The following is a 19,208-nucleotide window of genomic DNA, read 5'->3' as shown; positions in this document are numbered from 1 at the left end:
TTCGCGCCCCTCACCCCTCCGGCAGCCAGTGAATGTGGTGGGGGCTCGGTTCCCAGCCAGGGCAGCTGTGGATGGGTAGGGGGTGGAGCCTGAAGCGTCCCCCTTCCTGGTCCAGGCTCTCCATTGTGTAGCCCCCTGGCTGTCCTGCTGCCCAGAGCCTGGCCCCGGCCCACATTCCTGTGGTGACGCTCTGGGTCTCCGGGTTGGAGCTGGTGAGCGTGAGGGGCACTGAGTTCTCACAGGACTGAGGGCCTTTTGGGGACGGGGGCTGGTGGGGATGGAGCCTGTGGGGATCCAGAGGGCTCTGCTGAGACCACCGTGCTTCTGGGAGCTAGTGTTAAGTCACTGTGTGTCGTTGGACAAATCACTTTACCTCTCTGAGTGCTGCTTGGCAGGCTAATTCCCCACCACCTGCCCCTCTTATCCCCCTCTCTGAGCCTCAATTTCTACATCTGTAAGAAGGGAGAACTGAACTCAGTCATCACTCAGGCCTGAAGGGGAGAAGAATGTACCACGGTAAGACCACCAAATGGTTACTGAGTGCCGGCTGTGTGCTGGGCAGCAGGAGGGCTTCTGGTGCATCATCTTACTTGATTCTCACGACAGCTCCATGAAGAGTATATCATTATTTAACCAAATAGAGGCTCAGAGAGGTTGAGTAACTTGCCCAGAGTCACCCAGCAAGTAAGCAGAGCTGGACTTGAACCCAAGACTTGAACCTGAAGCTGGGCTCCCAACCCCTGCTCACATCGCCTCCAGTCACCAGGAGAGCGGAGCCTGAGACTGGCTACTGTGGGGAAGGAAGCTCGGGCAGAATTCGTTATACTTGATTTTATTCTTAGTTTTTGCGGCATGATTAGCACTGCACAGGGTGCCGGGCTCCTGGCCCACCTACAGCTGACCTGATTTGTGTGTCCGCGCCTGTTTCTGTAGCTCGCCCTTCCTCTCCCCGCATCCAGCCTCTCCTTTTTTCTTTCTCTGCATTCTCCCCTGCTTTGTGGCTTTGGCGATGCCGCTTAGGCTCTTTGGGCAGGAATAGCCTCGTCTGCAGCATGGGTGTAATCATCCCGATTCTACTCCCCTCAGGAGGCTGGTGAGGCTTAAATGAGATAAAAGCTTCAGAATTCATAATGGAAGTATTAACATGTATCTAACGATAATCACAGCTACATTTATGTATTCAGCTCGCAGTGTTGGGTTCTGTGCTCAGCCCGTTACCTGCATGATCTTATTTGATCCTCACGGCACCCGTATGAGTCCCATACTGTTATTAGCATCCCCATTTTACAGATGAGAAAACTGAGGTGCCAGGAGACTCGGTGGCTTGCCTGATGCCCAATGGGTAGTGAGGGAAGGAGCTGATTTATTCTGGCTTTAACCTCTGTGTTATCCTGTTTCTCTGGGAAGGCTCATGATGGGGGCAGGGGCAGGTGGAGGGAGCTGGGCATGAAAGACCCAGACTTCTGGTGTCCAAGGAGGGCTTGGAAGGAGGCTGGGGGCCGGAGGAGGGAGCCGGAGGAGGGAGATGCCCTGCCTTTCTACCTGAACATGTCCCCCCCACCCAACCCCACTGGAGAGAGATGGCAGTGGAAGTTACCCACCCATCCCAGCAGTTCTAAAACTACGGAGAGGATCAGGTAGGCGTGGGGGCGGGTGAGTGACAGGCAGCTCTGGTCACTGCTGGTCCCATCAGGTCAGAGAGCCTGAGGTACTTCTTTGGGTCAAGGCTGTGGGTCAGCTCAAGGTAGGATGGTGGCAAGGGGGCAGTGAGGAAGAATGGCAGGGGGTGTGCCAGTCCATTGGGCAAGGTGCCGTGTCTCACCCCGGCATTGTAGGTGTGCTTGTACATATCCCCGAGGGAAAGTGTGCGTGGTGTGTGTGCACGGTGTGCATGTGTGGAGGGGAGTGGGATGCAGGTGTTAGGGGCCTGTTGGTGGGTGATTGAGATGGGGTACATGTATGGTGCAGTGGGTGCTTTTTCAGGGACGCATGGGTGGAGCATGTGGGGAGCAGGAGTGGGTATTTGGGAGCATTTGGGGTGTTTGCCATGTGCGGGCGTGTGTATGGTGTGCGGGGGTGGAGGGGTGGTAGTTTTGAGCTGAGATTGTCCAGGGGCTGTGGGTCACAGGTGTAGGAACCCCAGATGAGCAGCAGATTGGGGGCTACCCTGGAGTGTTCGGGGCAAGGGTTCCAGGGGCTAAGGACCCGTGCTCATGTCTCAGCTCTAAACCCCAGCCTCAGTGCCTGCATCTGTGAAGTGGGGATAATAAAATCCGGGGAGGCTGTGATGGTTGAAGGCGGTGGCGCAGGTAGAGTTCTTCCAGCGCCTGACCTGGGACAGGGCCTCCGTAGTGGTGGGCAGAGGCCTCTGGAACCCCCTGAGGACCCTCAGTAGCTCCCCAGGGGAGCTCAGACCTTTACCCACTGCTGGGGGAGCCTCCGGCTGGGTGTCGTGGCCGGGACTGGTGGTGGCAGAAAGCAGAAGGTGCAGGGGCCTCTGCAGTGGGCTGTGTGGGGCGTGTGGGGATGTGAGGGTGAGAAAAGATTGTTTACAGGTCGTGAGGTTTTTGTCAGAGTCCGAGGGTGTCGCTGCCATGGGGAATGTGGGCTGTGATATGTGACTCAGGGGGCATGCTTGGACGTGGGGAGGGTTGGTGTGTGCCACAACCCACGGACGTTGTGTGGGGTGTGTTAGGTGAGGAGAGGGGTGCAGCTGTGTGTGTGTTCATCTAGAGAGGTGGTAAACAGGTGAGCCCACGTGGTATGTGCCAGGCTGTTGTCTGTGAGTTGTGGTGGGTACACAGGTTAGGGTCAGTAAATGTGGATCATGACTGTGTATGCGTCTGTGCTGGTGTGTGTGCGCGCGCACACTTGGGTTGGGTGTGCAGATGTGCTTATCAGGCATGGGAGGGTGTGTGGTTTACCTGGAGGGGGCACAGTTGAGGGTCAGGGGGAGGCCGGCATTTGAGTTCAGTTCTCCTTTAAGGGAATGGCGTGGATAATTATGCTAATTATGCATGGAATTATGCAAATAGAGAGGTCGTTTGGGGGTCAGAGGCTGTTTTCACCATCCTCCTCTGGCATTTGTGACTTCTGAGGCTTTCCCTGCTGCCTCCCAGGCTCAGTTCCCCACCCCCCATCTCTCTCCTCTCTCCTGTCTCCTCTCTCCTCTCTGTAGCCCTAGTAGCTGCAGCTTCCAGCACCCCTGTAGTGTTCCTGGGAGGTCCCGGTGAGCCCTGGTCCCCCAGGGAGGGGTACAGCTGGCACTGAGTAGACTCGGGGAGGGGGCTGGGCAAGATGGCATCATGCACCCCACCCCCACCCGCCAGGTCTCAGGTGTCCCGGTGTTAAGTTTCCCAGGGTGAGCTCAGGGGTGACTGGGTTGTTGTTGGCCATCACCCCTTCTACCCCATCTGGGGGCTGCTTATTATTTGGAAAGAATGTTCTCTTGGATGTAGGCTTGGAAAATCACTGAGGTGGCCCCTTCCCCAGCTTTGTCTGATGAGCGTGAGGCTAAATTAAGATGTGAGAGAATTCTCTCCCTCAGCCTCCCACTCTTGCCTTCCCTTTCTCTCGCACACCCAGTCCTCCCTCCACTCCCTCCTCCCTGTCCCCCCACACCGCCCCTCTGACCCCCTGGCTTCCCTCTGTCCTTGCATCTCTGTCTCCATCCAGTGTCTCCCCCCACCCCCATCATTCTCTCTGTTCTTCCATGATCTCTCCCTTTCCTGTCCCCGCCCCAGTCTCTGTGGGGATCTGGAGCTCCTGGTCCTTAGCATGGAGGAGATGGTTGTCATGGTAACGGTTGTCATGCCGATGGCTACTGAGCTAGGGATGAATAGTATCTAGGTGAGAGCTACCTGAGTGGAGGCTGATGGGTTCACAGGAGGTTCCATACTCGTCTCTGAGCCTCAGAGCTGCACAGTGTGTGCCCCCATCTAGTGCCCGCCCCCATGCATGTGCCTGTTTGCACCCAAAGGCACGCCAACACGCGGGGCCTCTCTCTGCCTTTAGGTGAGTGTGTGTCAGGGTGTGTCTGTATGTGTTCTTTCTATGTCTCTGGGTGTGTCATTTCAAGGGCCTGTGTGGCTTTGCAGGGTGTTAGGGGCTGGTGTGTGGTGCTGGTCACTGTGGAATCATGAGGACACCCTGTTTTGGCTCCCGCATTTACCCCACTTTGGGGTTCCCCTGGGACCACAGACTTCTTAGAACCCCTCCTCCCAGCTAAAGGGCTTCCAGCCTTCCCTGGCTGCCTGGAAGGATGGAGAGACAGTGAAGATGGACCTGCTCAGGAGAGGCAGTCTGAGCCCCGTCCCTGCTCAGTCCCCATCCTGCTGCATGTCTCTGGCTTCAGGTTACTTGCCTAAGAATGGAGCAGAAAGTCTCCAAGGGACCCCAGCTTAGCTGGCCCAGGTGGTAGAGGCTGGTAGTGTGGGAGCTTCTAGCCCCCTCACCTCAGGTCCTGGGGCTTTGTTCTTCTGGGAAGTGGGAGCGGAGATGGGAGCTGGGGAAGGTTGGACGGTAGCTGTTCTGAGCTCCTGAAATGTCTAAAACGGAGGAAGACCCAGCAATTAGTCACAGAGCAATTACTCTAATTGTTCCACTCCATGACTCACTGGTAGCAAGTAAATACTGATTAATTCATTATTTTGAGACTGTGTGTGCGTGTGTGTGTGGGGGGGGTAACGGGTATGGTGGGGGGAATCTCCTGGCTCCCTGCCCTGGCCTCCTGCCCTGCGTGGCCTGTGTAGGGCTTTGGAGCAGGTGGTCAAGGCTCGGGGCTGGAAGCCAGAATTGGGATCCTCTCTCTAGCTCCATAGGAACTCCAGAAGGGGGCCTGTCAGGGGTGGGAGTGTGAGAGTCTGAGCAGAGATCACAGCGCCAGTCCAGCCCCTCTCCTGCTCACACACCTTCTATGGCTCCCCATGTCAGTCCAACAGTAGTGACATTCAGACTCCACCTCACACCCGCTGAGCCGCCAAGTTCTGTTTTCACAATATTCTGATGTGCAGTCAGGATAAAACATGACCAGTTTCCAAGATAAAAGTCACCAGCCGAGCACCGAGAGCCTGTGATGGACGGGGCTTCCCCAAACTCAACTCCAGCCTGTCTCTGCCCCACCCCTGTCCTGGGAATTACATCCCCCAACTCCAAGCCTGTTCCCTAACAGATACTTCCTGATACCTACTGTGTGTCTGACACGGTCTTGCCTCCATCGAGGTGTAGTTTAGTGGGGGTGGGAACAGTCACAGAAAAAGTATATACCCAAAGCCAGCACCGCTCACAAGTAGTGGTAGTTGTGAATTCAGAAGCACAGGATGCTCTGGAAGATCAAAGCAGGAGGGCTTCTCAGAAGAAGCGATGGGGAGCGGAGTTAGCTGGTGGGAAGCTGGAGGATAAGGGGTGGGAAGGTAGGGTGTTCTCTTGGAGGGAACAGCATGAGTGAAAGAGGCGGGAGAGACCATGTTCCAGGAACAGACAGGGGCCCGGTGGTAGGAATCCAGTGATTGCAGGGGTTCTGAGGGACCCTGGATGAGGCTGTCAGTCCCAGCTGTGGTGGCATAGGGTGTGCTTCCCCACCTCGGAACTTTTGCTTATCCTGTTATCTCTGCTTGAGATGCCTTTCTCTCTCTATTTCAGTTGCTTAAGATCCAAGTGCTAATCCTTTAGATCTGAGCACCAGGTCATCTTTGTCTGTAAGCTCTCAGGGGGCAGGGACTGTGGCTGGGCTCAGTCTGGATCCAGGGTCAAAAGTGTGGTTGGGGGTTTTCGCTCCTGTCTTGGATGCCCTTAGGGCTGGCTCTCAGCCCGGGGTTGCAGTGGGGAGGGACGGTCCAGGCCCAGGAGCCACAGCACCTGGCCTTCCCAGGTTCTGATTTTGGGGGGAGTCTTGGGTCTGGAGAGCAGGACCCTGGGAGAAGCCCCTCTCACGCCTGCAGACTCTCAGGAGACCCTTGGCAGAAGTGAAAGCGGCATCCGTGCCCTGAGCTGCCTCTCGGCATTGAGGTACTTTGGGGGGAGTGTAGACAGGGGGGCTGACTTCGGTTTGGGGAGGACCCAGGGCTGGAGCCCACTCCCTTCTCTCCCTCCCCCACTTATCCAAGGTACTTCCCTCCCAGAACCCCAAACCTCCGCAACACCCATGTCTATCTAATGGGACTAATTGCCCTATCTTTGGGATTTTGAGGTGTGAGACTTTGGGTCCCTAGCGGAGTCCGAACCTTATCATTCACGTGCTCTCTGGTGACCTGGGGCCATGGGGCCTCCCTCCTCTCCACGCTGGAAGGGGTCAGATGGTGCTGGCCACACCGAGGGTGCTGCTAACTGGGCTGAGAACCTGCTTCTCTGAGGTGCACTCAGCACATATTAGCGTGCTGCATGCTCACAACAACCCAACAAGGCAGGAAGTGGTAAGCCGGCTTACTTCGGCTCTCTGTTTACCCCCGTGGAGGCCACATCTGATGCTGTCCCTTCATTGTCACTTGGCCCATGAGGGTGTCTGTGGTTCCTCTGGGCATGTCCAGGCTGCTGGCCTCAGGTGCTGAGCTCTGTGCCCGACTCTGCCCTCCCCAGGCTCAGCGCTGGCGCAGTGAGAACTTCGAGAGGCCCGTGGACCTCGAGGGCTCTGGGGACGATGACTCCTTCCCCGATGATGAGCTGGATGACCTCTACTCCGGGTCGGGCTCGGGCTGTAAGTACCCCCTTCCCTTTCCCTGCATGTTGTGTCAGCAGTGCCAGTCTGCCTCCAGTGCCCCATCCGAGGCTGCGATGGCAAGGAAGAGGAACCCTCGCAGGCTCAGTTAAATGGTGGCGTAGGGGAGGGGGGGTCAGGCAGGGGGAGCTCATGGACCTCAAGCACAGGAAGGGCAGGCCACTCTTCCTGGGGTGGAACCAGGGCCTGGAGGCCTCAGAGCCTAGCATTCCCAGCTCCCCATTGCTTCTGTCTCTGCATCTCTCTGTGCACTGCTTGGGTCCCCTGCAGACCTCCGGCCTCTGACAGGGAACACAGACGCCCCTCAGTAACGTAGTTTTCAGTACTGTTGTGACCACTTGGAGGAAGTCAGTAGCCCCTTTTCAGTTGCAGTGGCCGATCCCCAGCAGAGGCCATTTGATTGGCTCAGCTTAGGCCAGGTGGCCCCCTTCTGTCCAATCAGCGGTGGCCAAGGGCAGGGTTAGGGCAGTGAAGGAAAATGGCAGGTACCTCCTGTGGTGCCTGGGACAACCCAGTTCCAGGGCCTCGTCCAGAAAGGCCAATAGAGTAGCGTGAGATCAGGGAGGCGCACTGAGTTCGAATCCCACTTTCGCTACTAAATAGCTGTGCCACCTTTAGCCGTTTTCCCTCTTTCAATCTATTCTTATCTGTGAATGGTGATAAATATGCCTTCTCAGAGCCTCTGGAAGGCTTCAGTTTAAGACATCAGGGTCTGGCACAGAGAAGGAGCTCTAAAAATGGTAGTAAAAAGGGGTGTGGAGATCGGGCCCCCTGAGGGGGCAGGACGAGCCTAACGGATGGTAGGGGGTCTGTGCGCTTTGGAACTGGCCACGTACAGCTCCTTGCCTCTAGTCTTCCCACTTTAGCCCACTCCTGTAAGCCTCTTGTGAGTTAATCTTCATGAAATCCATCCCGATGGGTCACATCTCTACTGCCAAACCTCCTCCCCACCCCTCCTCTGCCTAGTTCAGGCCCCTGGGAGCTGCTGTGGCCTCTCTCTCTCTCTCTCTCCCCTCATTTTCTCCCGAGGCCCTCCCTTCACTTGTCCTGGCTTGGAGTCCGGAGTGCTCAAGCATCCCCTGTGGGAGAGGCTTGTTCTCCCTCTTGCTCTCTGCCTGTGCCTCCGAGGGAGCCTTAGTTTACCCACCATGTGTGTTCATGTAGGTTGTACCCATGTCTGACTCTTCCCAGAATGCCACTCCCCTCTCCCCCTCCTCCCTGCAACCTCCAGCAAGATTTGCAGCCAGTAGGTCCTGAGTTGCCACTGCCTGGATTCAACCTGCTGGAAGCTCCAGGCTGGGTGGGCTGGAATAGTCAGGGAAGGCTTCCTGGAAGACGTGGTCCCTTAGAATTTTTGGCTAGGCAGAGAAGAGTTGGGGAACATTCACTGGCTGTCAGCCAGCTGGTAACCGTTGGCTACCTTGTGCCTTCCTCCTTTCCCTCATCCTGTCCTGGGAAAATCATGCAAAGTGTGAGGGTTGAGAGCCCCGCATCTCGATGGCCATTGCTACCTGGGATCCTCATGCCCCTCAAATCACCCAGCTCCCTAGCTCTCTCCTCTCCCCCTCACCCCCCAGACTTCGAGCAGGAGTCGGGCATCGAGACAGCCATGCGGTTCAGCCCAGATGTGGCCCTGGCAGTGTCCACCACACCCGTGGTGCTGCCCACCGTGGACATCCAGCCTGTGGGCACCCCGTTTGAAGAGCTCCCCTCTGAGCGCCCCACCCCAGGGCCAGCCACCAGCCCCCCGTTGGTGACAGAGGTCCCAGAAGAGCCCAGCCAGAGAGCCACCACCATCTCCACTCCTACGGCAACCACTGCTGCCACAACCACAGGGACCCCAGCTGTGGCCACAGTGCCCGCCACAGTGGCCACCGCCACCCCCAGCATCCCTGCAGCACCTCCTTCCACGGCCACCACCTCCATCGTAAGGACCACCGGCATACGGAGGCTTCTGCCTCTTCCACTGACCACGGCAGCCACAGCCCGGGCCACCACCCCGGCGGTACCCTCACCTCCCACCACAGTGGCTGTCTTGGACACAGAGGCCCCAACACCCAGGCTGGTCAACACAGCTACCTCCAGACCAAGGACCCTTCCCAGGCCAGCTACCACCCAGGAGCCTGACATCCCTGAGAAGAGCACCCTGCCCCTGGGGACCACTGCCCCTGGACCCACGGAGGTGGCTCAGGTGAGTGGGTGGGGAGAGGACAGGGAATCAGAGCAGAGGAGGGTGGGTCAGGGCCTGGGGGAGGGAGGACGGAGCTGGGCAGGGGTGAGATCTAGGAGGTTCTGAAGATGAGCCAGACAGGGATGGGGAGGGTAAGATAGGCATGAGGCCGGAGGGCCAAGGCTGGGGGTGAGTTACAGGACGAGGAAAGAGATTGAGATGGATGGGGCCGGAAGAGGGACCAGGCCTGGGTCTTTAGATGTTAGGACAAGACATCAATGGGGAAGGAGCTGGGTGAATGGGAGTGTTGATGTGGGGAGGGGTCAGGGGCCTGCGTGTTCTGATTAAAAGCACAGGCTCAGGAGCCTCGCAGCCTGGGTTGGAATTCTTCCACTGCCATGTGCCTTCAGGAAGTCACTGATCCTTTTTATACCTTTGTCTCCATATCTGTGAAAAGGAGAAAATCATAGAATGCAAATCATAGGGTTGTGAGAATTAAGTTTCCCAACATATCCAAAGTGCTTAGAACAGTGCCTGGCAATACTAAGTAAGCTAAAAGTTTCACTTTTGTTGTCGTCATCGTTGTTATTATCCATCTGAGGGGGATTAAGAGTGGGGCTGTGTGAGAGGAATACTGCATCTTACGTTCGTGGAGTGCTGCCTGGGTGGCAGGCTCAGTGCTGAACACGTTACCTGTGCCATCTCCTCTCCCCCTCACACTCACCCCACGGGGTGGCACTGCCGTCATCCTCCCTTAAAGGTGAGGCCCCTTTCCAAGGCTTCACAGGCAGCAATGGCAGACTGAGGATTTGAACCTGGCAGTCAGCTCCAGAGCTCCTCAGGGGTGTGTGTGTGTGTGTGTGTGTGTGTGTGTGTGTGTGTGTGTGTGTGTGTGTGTGTGTGTGTGTGTGTGTGTGTGTGTGTGTGTGTGTGTGTGTGTGTGTGTGTGTGTGTGTGTGTGTGTGTGTGTGTGTGTGTGTTCGGGGTATTATGGATGGGGAGGTTGAAGGGAAGAGGATGAAGATGTAAGGAATGCCGGGATGGGTGGGATCAAGGAAGTGGCAGAAGTAGCCTGGTCCCTGCTGGGTGTGCTGGGCAAGGAGGGCATGTAGGGACGTTGGTTGGGGTATTAAAGCCCTTTGCCTCCGGCTCTCGAAGAGGAGGGCCGTCAGGCTATGGAGCTGCCTTCGGGTCATCGTCAGGCCCTCCGACTCCCCAGCCAGCCGCAGCAGGACGCAGGCCCTGCTTTTTGCTCCTCTGAGCAGTCGGGACAACCTGGTGTTTCACAGATGCTTGGCCAGGCAGGCAGGGGAGACAGTGCTAGGGCACTGAGACCAGGTTGCTGGTGCAGCCTCTGCTCACGGCCTTTCCTCGGCCTGGACGCCAGACCCACGCTCTCCAGGCCCACTTGGGAAGCAGCTACATCCCTGCCATGATCCTAACTCTGGTCCTGCTTCCATGTGGTGGGAGCCATTGAGATTTGTGGTGCTCTTAGACTGACCTTCAGGCTAAGGGACTCACACCTGCCCTAGGCACATGGATCCAGGATCAGGCCCACGTATTTAAGAGCTGCACCCAGCTGTCCCCAAGCAGCAGTCCCTGATAGGAACCCCCTAAGGATTGTTAGAAAGGCAGCTGGAGAAGGAAGTAATGGAGATGGGGTAGGGACCGGGATGTGTCCAGGGTGAGAATAGAGGCAGTGTAGTATAGTGGTTAGGAACACAGATTCTGGAGTTGGATAGATCTGGATTTTAGTTCTGCTTCTACCACTTACTAGCTGTGTGTCCTTGGGCAAGTCATTTAACCTCTCTGGGCCTATTTCCTGCTCTATAAATTAGGGGTAATGATACCTCCTTTATGAGGATATTGTGAGGATAAAATGCCCATGATGTGCTTAGCACAGGGCCTGGCACATGACGCATGCTTACTGAGTGTCAGCCCCACCAGGGAAGTGGCGTGGTGGCAGTGGGCTTGTGTGCATGTGTGTATGGCTGCACTGTGGCAGGGGGTGCTGGGGCCTGGCTCCTGGGCTCATGCTACCCTCCCTACAGACCCCAACTCCAGAGTTCTTCCTGACCACGATCCGGGATGAGCCAGAGGTGCCAGTGAGTGGGGGACCCAGTGGGGACTTTGAGCTGCCGGAGGAAGAGACCACACAGCCAGACACAGCCAATGAGGTGGTGGCTGTGGGTGGGGCCGCGGCCAAGCCGTCACCTCCACCTGGGACGCTGCCCAAGGGTGCCCGCCCAGGCCCCGGCCTCCTGGACAATGCCATCGACTCGGGCAGCTCGGCGGCTCAGCTGCCCCAGAAGAGCATCCTGGAGCGGAAGGAAGTGCTCGTAGGTGAGACTTGGGGCCTGGGAGGAGCCCAGAGGGGGCAGCTGGTGGGGCTCCAGTTTGCCCTCTAGGAACCCAGGAGGGAGGGTAGGATGTGGGTTTCCTAGGAGCCTAGTTTCCTAGGAAGGGAAAGCTGGGGACTCGGGGACCCCAGGATGTACCCTCTGGTTCCTCTTCTGATCTTCCTTACCCCAGGGTCAGACCTCCATCCTACCTCTAGCACTTTCCTCAGCACCCTCCGACCCCTCCTCAGACTCTGCCCTTGACCCCTGCTTCCCTGGACCATGCTGATTCACCCCTCCTGGACTGCAACCTCTGGATCCTAATCTCTGGTCCCATCCTTGGTTTGATCTGCTCGCACCCTTGATGCCAGCCCTGAGGACCTGCCCTTGGCCTTGTCTCCTGAAGAGTCTCTGGATTCATGGTCCAAACCCTGCTCCCCACTTAGGAGCGGTGTGGCCTCAGCCAGGTGCTTCACCTTTCCAGGCTCCCTTTTCCTCATCTGTGGAATGGGGATAATCATTTTGCACTTAATCAATTCTAAGTGCACATCTATTCATATGTTAACCCTTCTGCAGTTGGGATGTGTCCTAGTTTAGATGGCAGAGATTTTTCCATCCTAAGGGTATATGAAACACTGGAGCATCTTCTGATCGATGGCATCTTACATTTGATGAGGACCGTAGCACAGCACCTCCCTCATAGCACTGTGTGAAGACTCCATGCATTCGTGTGATGAGAACAGGTGATTAGAACAGTTCCAGGCTGCAGTGAGGGCTGTAAAGGGCAGCCAGTGCTGGTGTTTTAGCATTGAGTCCAAACTTCACTCCAACTCTGGTCTCAGGTTCGAGATTCCCAGCCCTCTCCCAACTCTTGCCCCCATCCCCCAGGGCCCTCTGCCCTCTCCTCAGGCTCTAAGCTCGTCCCACCCTGCCTCTGGCTCTTGACCTCTGCCCTCTTCCTCCACAGCTGTGATTGTGGGCGGGGTGGTGGGCGCCCTCTTTGCCGCCTTCCTGGTCACACTGCTCATCTACCGCATGAAGAAGAAGGACGAGGGCAGCTACACGCTGGAGGAGCCCAAACAGGCGAGCGTCACATACCAGAAGCCCGACAAGCAAGAGGAGTTCTACGCCTAGCGGAGCCAGAGTGCCTCCCTGTAGCCTCAGCGCCACCCCTGCGCCCACTCCCTGGCCCAGAGCCACCAGTCCCACCCTGGGACTGGGCCTGGGAGACAGCCTGGCCCCAGTTCATCTCTGCCACCCTCCCAAGGTCTGCCCAGACTGCCAGCTTCACACAGCTCTTCCCCAAGGGACGGGGGCATTGCCATCTGCTCCAGACTGTGCCCTTATGAGCTCATCACTTGTTCGCCCCCCACCAGCCTGGGGCTTTAGGACCTCATGTCAGGTGGACAGGAGGAAGGAAACTCCTGATTGGCTGGTGGAAGAAGGGGTGGGGCTTAAGCCCCAACCTCGCCCCGTGGGGCTGACTGAGGTTTCCTTCTGGGGGCAGAGAGGCACTCAGGCTGGTTTCCAGGACAAGCATTTGGCAAACTCAGCCCTTGAAATCATTGAGACACTGCAACCTCTTGCTTCTCTCCCAGGCCCCCTCCCTGCCTGGGTGAGACAGTACCCCTCACCACCAACCTGTATTGTCCTGGCCTCTCTGGGGTTGTGGGGTCGTTTTCCCTCACCCTTGCCCGTTGCACATGCACCCACAGGCTTCACCTCCTTCCCGGTCTGCCCCTGAGGAATCGGCTTCCCGAGAGGGCTCTGGCAGCCACTGGTGAGGAGGGGCTGGGCTGCTTGGACCTCCTTCCGAGTGGACTCTGCACAGACACTGTCTCCCACATGGTCACACGTATTGTCACACACAGACAAAAGCACGCAGTGACAAAATCATATGCAGTCTTGACCACCCAGCCAATCCAGACATGTCAGAGACACACACGTTCTTCCAAAGAGGTTTATTCATTTCTTACGTGCCCCCAAATGCTTATGACAATGCAAGTCACTAATCATCGTTACCCAGTGGTGACGGTGTGGCCTGCCTCCCTCTCTGCCACACTCCTCCCACCCCCCACCCACCCATACACCTGACACCACACACGTTGCCTCCAGCTTTCAGGCTCACTGGGGAGGGTGCCATTAGGCCAGAACAATCAGCCCATATTGGGTCCCCTGAGGTGCCCTGTCACACTCAGCCCTCACGACACCCTCACCAACCACATTGCCACCGACCCTGGCAGGTCTGATGCAATCCCACGTGGAGGCAGTCTCACCCACACAGCCCCGCTCTCACACTTGGACACTTGCCTTTCCTGGAATGAAGTGCGGTGTGGGGGCCATTGCCACAAGCCCCCTCAGGATGTTGCACACCTGCTGAGCCTGGCTTCACCCTGCCTGCTTCCCTCCCCTCTGTAGCCTGCAAAGGGCTTGCTCGGGGGCAAGTCCCCCACTTGCTGAGGAAGGCAGACTGGTTCCCGGAATTCAGCCTTGGGCTGGGGAGGGGGCTTGGGTCCCCCAGGACCGAAGGCCCCGGGTCGGGAGGGAGCATGTGGTGGGGCTCCTGGGCTCCCTACATCCCCCTCCTGCTCTGAGCTGGGGTCCGACTCTGCCTCCCAGGACACAAGTCTCCAAAGTGCCTGTGAGGGTGGGCCCTGCGCCTGGGCCCTCTGCGCCCTCTCCCTTTGGCCTTGCCGGGTCCACCTCAGCCCCACCCCTGGGCCCCTGGGGGCCTCCCGTGGACACCTGCCCATTCATTTGGCCAGACAACCTGGCGGTTGTCCTGGCTGCAGCTGGAAGCAGCCCATCCAGACGCACTGCCCCAGGCCGAGGGCTGCGGCCAGGCTGGAGCGGGGGTGTCACAGGCCGCAGCCCGCCTCCCCCGTCTGTGTTACCCTTGCAGATGGGGCCTCTTATGTAGATACTTCAAATGTGGGGCCACGAATCTCCTATGGGGGCTGTGCTTGGTGGGGCCTCTTGGAGCCGAGGGATGTGGTCTGAGTTGTGACGGTCTGGCCTCACACCCCCACCCCTTGCCCACAACCCAGATTCAAGTCAGGAGACCGGCTTTTATTTCTGTTCCCTTTTCAAGACTCGCTGGCAATAGACTTGTGCAGGGTGCGGGCTGGGGGTGCCTGAGGCGGTGAGGGTGAGGTCCCGGGGAGCTTTGCAGCCTGTCTTTTCCACTGTCCTACTCCCAGGCTGGGGCTCCATCTTTCAGACTCGCAGGCCCCCTGGGCAGGGCCTGGAGGCTGGTGAGGAACCTAGCTGGTCCCACTCTTTGAGGGGCAGGAGTAGGGGGAGGCCTCCTGGGCCCACGATCTGTTGGAGGTGACCTGGCCTCAGTCATCCCTGGAGTGTAAGGGCTGGGGGACAGGAGAGACCAAAGTCCCAGCCTCCCTCTACCCTGCTTCCTGGCGGGCTGCTGTCTTGGGGCAGCAGCTCTGGTGAGAAGGCCTGGGCAGGCCAAGGCTGAGAAGCCAGGGAGCGAGGAGAGGGGATCTGGACCACCCAGGGGAGCTCTGGGATGCTGCGTCTGGGGTAAGAGACCCAGCAGTGGGCACAGCCTCGGCATGGGGCTGGGGCCTGTGGTGGGTGCAGGGTGGAGCACAGGACGGCTGAGCAGGGCGTAGGCTGGCTGGAGTGGGCTCAGAGGGGCTGCATGGGTCCAGCCTGGCCCCAGCAGGCCTAACTCCTCATGCTCTGTGGGCTGGCTTCTAACTTGGGGCCTCCTGGCACCGGCCTTTTCTCTGTGTCCTTAGCATTTGCGAGAAGAGGCCGAGGGCCTCGTTCATGGAGCCCTGGAACCAAGAAAAATGTCCAGGCTTTACCTTCATGAAGTTTCACACCACCCGATCAGCCCAAATCCATCCCAGCCAGCCCAAGTCCAGCGCAGCGATCCCAGAGTGGGCGATCCCAGAGTGGGCGGTACAAAGGACGAGCTGGAGCTCTCCTACGTGCAGTGTGAGTGCAGGCCTCACCCTGCCTGGATACATGGTGTGATGCGTGCAGGCCCTGCCCAAACATGTCCCCAGCCACCCCGGTGCTCCTGGGGAGGGTGTCCTGCAGGGCCCTGGCATTGCCGGGAAACGTGGCCAGTTCCAAAGGAAGAGGGAGCGTGTGTGCTTGACAGCCTCCCTGGGGCCTCAGCTGCCAGAGAGTGCAAGGCGGGCTGGGGCCACCCTCAGCTGTGACTCCTAGAACCCAAGCTCTGTCTCCCCAGGGGGCCAGAGGGATGTCTCCCCTGAAGGGTTGGTCCCCTTGTTCGGAAGCAGATGGGTGGTCACCGGGGCCGGGCCGGGCAGGTCAGCCCCTCCTGGGGTTGGTGAAGCCATCTGTCCAGGCTTCCAAGCTGGGGCCCTGGGCACGGGGAGCAGACACACCTCTGCCTCTTGGGACAGGAGTGGGCACTGCCTACTTGGCGCTCCTGAATTTCTTCTCCTGACAGCCACCACCCTGGACTTGCTTCCCCAGGCCTCCTGCCTGTAAATAGAAGCCCACAGACTGTGTACAGATTTACAGAGACGCCGAGGCTGGGCCCCAGAGTTGCCATCTAAGGGCTGATGGCCCCAGCATCCCCCGGGTGCCCACCAGGCAACTCAGCGCACCAGCCCCAGTGTGGGGAATGCATGTAAATATTTTTCGTAGGCAGCAGTGTGGCCCCGGAGAGCCCCCTGAAGACAGTGTCCCTCCTGTGCGTCCCTTCTCCTATACGATCCCTCCAAGAACCCGGCCTGGGGTGGGGGGAGTTTGTCCTTCCCTCCCCCAGGCCTTCCCTGCCCCTTCTCTCCCTCATAACCTGTTTATTAACCATACCTGTCCTGAGTTCATGGCCAAAACTTTAAATACGAAAAAGCGGTGGAAAAAGAAACCAAGGCACCTGCCCCACTGTGGGTGCTCACCTGTCCCAGCCTTGTGAAGGAACTGTGGTTTTTCTGTTTTGTTTTTTTTTTTAACACTTCCTGTGCTGTGCCCATTTATAAGAGGAAATAAAATTAAACCGAAATGATGTCCTGTGGTCAGAGTGTGAGATAAGCATGGAGGTCGTTTGGGGAGGGGCAGCCCACAGTCCCATTTGGGCCTCAGCCACATCCCCCTTTAAAAGAAATTGAGAAGCAAGCAAAGAAAATTGAGCGACAGCCCCTCGCGGGAACCGTTATGGTGAAAGCTGCTCTTGGTTGAGAGCGTTTGGGAAGCCGTGGAGCTGACTGTGGCAAGGCTGAGTGGGCGCTGCGGTTGGGCGGGGTTAGGCTGTGGTGACACCGGGGGCCCTGTGGTCCAGCCCCAGGGGAAGAAGAACTGCGGTTTCCAGCCACAGGAGAGAATCTTGGGACCGCAGGATATTGGAACTGGACTGGCCAAGGCGAGATGTCTTTGGCGTCTAGAGGGCCTGGTTTCAAGCCTAGGGGACGTTTCCGAGCTCTGACTCGAGAAGCTACTTGGCGTGAGGCTCAGTGCTCTTACCTGAGAAATGAGGTGAGCGTGAACAACATCCCCAAGTACTGTGTGAGGAGGAGCACTCAGCACGGTCAGCCTCAGCTCACGGGGTCTTGGATGATGGTGTTGGGACAGAACTGAACCCGGGACAGGAGGAGTTCCGTGGCCTGGAAGCCCAGATGGCCTCCTGGGATCACAGGGTCATGGAGCTGGGAGGGCCTCAGAGCCAGCCCTGGGCCCCTTGGGGTAGAAATCCCTTCTTCAGTGCCTCCTGGGGGCCTTCCCTGCCCCCCAGCACACCTCTTATGACGGGGACTTGGTGCACCCTGGGGACCAGGTCACTCTGCCTGTTGAGAAGTCCTTTATTTTTAGCCCAAATCTGCCTCTCTTGTGTTTCCTTCCTCTGGTCCTCATTCTTCTCTGGAGGCACACAGGGCTCTGCCCCCTTGCTGTGGGATAGCTCCAGGCATGAGTGTCATGGTCAAAACCCTTCCTCCTCCAAAGGAAACCTCTCCATGTCCTCTAGAGATCTATTCATCTTAAAATGTGATACTCACACAGGGTCTTGATGGTTCTGGGGTGGGTTGGAGGCTGAGGCCCTTGGATTTGGTACAAGATCCTACCCATCCTGCTCTCCCTTCACTAAAGTTTCTTGAGTGCCCCCAGGTGCCCTCCTGGTGAGCACTTAGATCTACTCGGGAGAGAGCTAAAAACCAGGGTCTCATGACTATGTAATGACACTGGTCTGTGGGGGTGTGTTTCCTCAGCCACCACCTCCAACCACCCCCCACCAAGCATTCCCCTCACTGCCAGACAATTCAGGGACAGAGCCCCAAGGCCTGGGTCCTCACTGTGGGACCTCAGACTGTGTGTGCCCTGACGGTCTCAGGCTGCACGGCTATAGAATGGGGTGAAGGGGCCAGCCTCGCCATGTTGAGGTTCTCACAGAGGCCTGGGCCCCAGTTAGAAGCCTGCTATGCCATGAGGGGTGGTTTTGCCGCCATTCAAGTCCCAGCTCCTGACATGGTCCCTCCTCCAGGGAGTTTTGGAAGTTGATTCCATCCTCTCTGAGTTCCTATAGCCTGGAGTTATCTTCCCACCTGCAGGGCCCCCACCACCTTCTCATCTGAATTCAAGTGACCTGCATCATATTGTGTTCTCAGCCTGGAAGAGTAAAAAAAGTCTGATCCTGGAGTCGAGTGGACTCAGCTGTGTGCACTTGGGCACAATGCTGTACCTCTCTGAGCCTGTTTCCTCATGTGCGAATGTGGACAATAAGGTCAATATTTGGAGACTCTTGTGAAGATTAAATGAGATAACATATTGAAAGCAACTAGCATGGACCTTGGCATATGTGGCACCCAGCTGCTGGACTTCAATCCCTCTTTGTACAATCAGTCTTTAACAGGCAAACTTTACTCAAATCCCAACTCCACCACTGACTAGCTATGGGACCTTGGGCGGGTTATTCAGACTCCTAGTGCTCAGTCTCCTCACCTGTAAAATGGGCTAATAGTGCCTGCGTCATGTGCATGGTGTTCAGAACCATGCCTGGCATACAGTAGGTGCTATATATTATTCGTGTTGTTCTTCTTGTTGTTGCTGTCATCATCTGCAGGGTCCAGGCTGCTGCCTGTTGAATGAGTAAATGACAAGGAATCTGGGTAGAAATCAAAATATCGGTGTCAGCTCTGGAGTGAACTGTGACTTAGGCTGAAGCTTCTCAGAGCTGAGGCTGATGCCTGGAAATCATCCATGTAGGTTGTACAGATGGGCTGGAAGCTGCTGGGAGCTGGAGCATTTCTCTCTGGGCCCCTTGGCCCAGGGATGAGCAACAAACAGAGGGGGAAGGAGGAAGAATAGCTGATTGTTTCCCGAGGCCCATGAGGTTGCAGACTCCTGCCAAGCTGCCCCAAGAACAGAGTGTGCTCAGCTTCCGAGGGCCGCCCACCCCGTCTCTGCTGGCCTGAGGGTGGGCTCGGGACAGACCGAAGGTCCAGGTTTATTACTGCCAGAGCTGCAAGCCTTATCCACACTCAGGGAAGAAGGAGGCTGGGCCAGAGAGCAGACAGCAGAAGGGATGGGTGAGGCACTGACTGCCAGGCACCGTGAGACAGGCTCGTCTCACATTAGCTCATTTTAGCCTCGTGCAGGTCTGCCCTCCTGACTGGTTTTTGCAAATGAAGAAAGCGGAGGGCTTCCCTGGTGGCGCAGTGGTTAAGAATCTGCCTGCTAATGCAAGGGACATGGATTTGAGCCCTGGGCCGGGAAGATCCCACATGCCGCAGAGCAACAAAGCCCGTGCGCCACAACTACTGAGCCTGCGCTCTAGAACCCAGGAACCACAACTACTGAAGGCTGTGTGCCTAGAGCCCGTGCTCCTCAACAAGAGAAGCCACTACAATGAGAAGCCCCGTGTACCGCAACGAAGAGTAGCCCCCGCTCTCTGCAACTAGAAAAAGCCCGCGTGCAGCAACGAAGACCCGATGCAGCCAAAAAAAAAAAAAAAAGCAGAAACCTGAGGCCATAATGCTATTAAAAGGTGTAGTGG

The 19,208-nt window shown here is 57.3% G+C and overlaps 1 protein-coding gene across 1 annotated transcript in view; it reads left to right on the top strand.

The window, feature by feature from the left end:
- Positions 1-16,229, top strand: part of SDC3 (syndecan 3) — a 38,013-nt gene extending 21,784 nt beyond the window's left edge. The window contains exons 2-5 of the mRNA XM_067725181.1: positions 6,574-6,691; positions 8,290-8,903; positions 10,934-11,225; positions 12,189-16,229. Coding sequence (XP_067581282.1) covers positions 6,574-6,691; positions 8,290-8,903; positions 10,934-11,225; positions 12,189-12,355 — 1,191 coding nt within the window. The 3' untranslated portion in view covers positions 12,356-16,229. The remainder of the gene's footprint in view (positions 1-6,573; positions 6,692-8,289; positions 8,904-10,933; positions 11,226-12,188) is intronic.
- The last annotated feature ends 2,979 nt before the right edge of the window (positions 16,230-19,208 follow it).

Source organism: Pseudorca crassidens, chromosome 2 (assembly GCF_039906515.1).
Source record: "Pseudorca crassidens isolate mPseCra1 chromosome 2, mPseCra1.hap1, whole genome shotgun sequence".
Classification (NCBI taxonomy): Eukaryota; Metazoa; Chordata; class Mammalia; order Artiodactyla; family Delphinidae; genus Pseudorca; species Pseudorca crassidens.
This window is presented reverse-complemented; position numbering and strand designations above follow the sequence as displayed.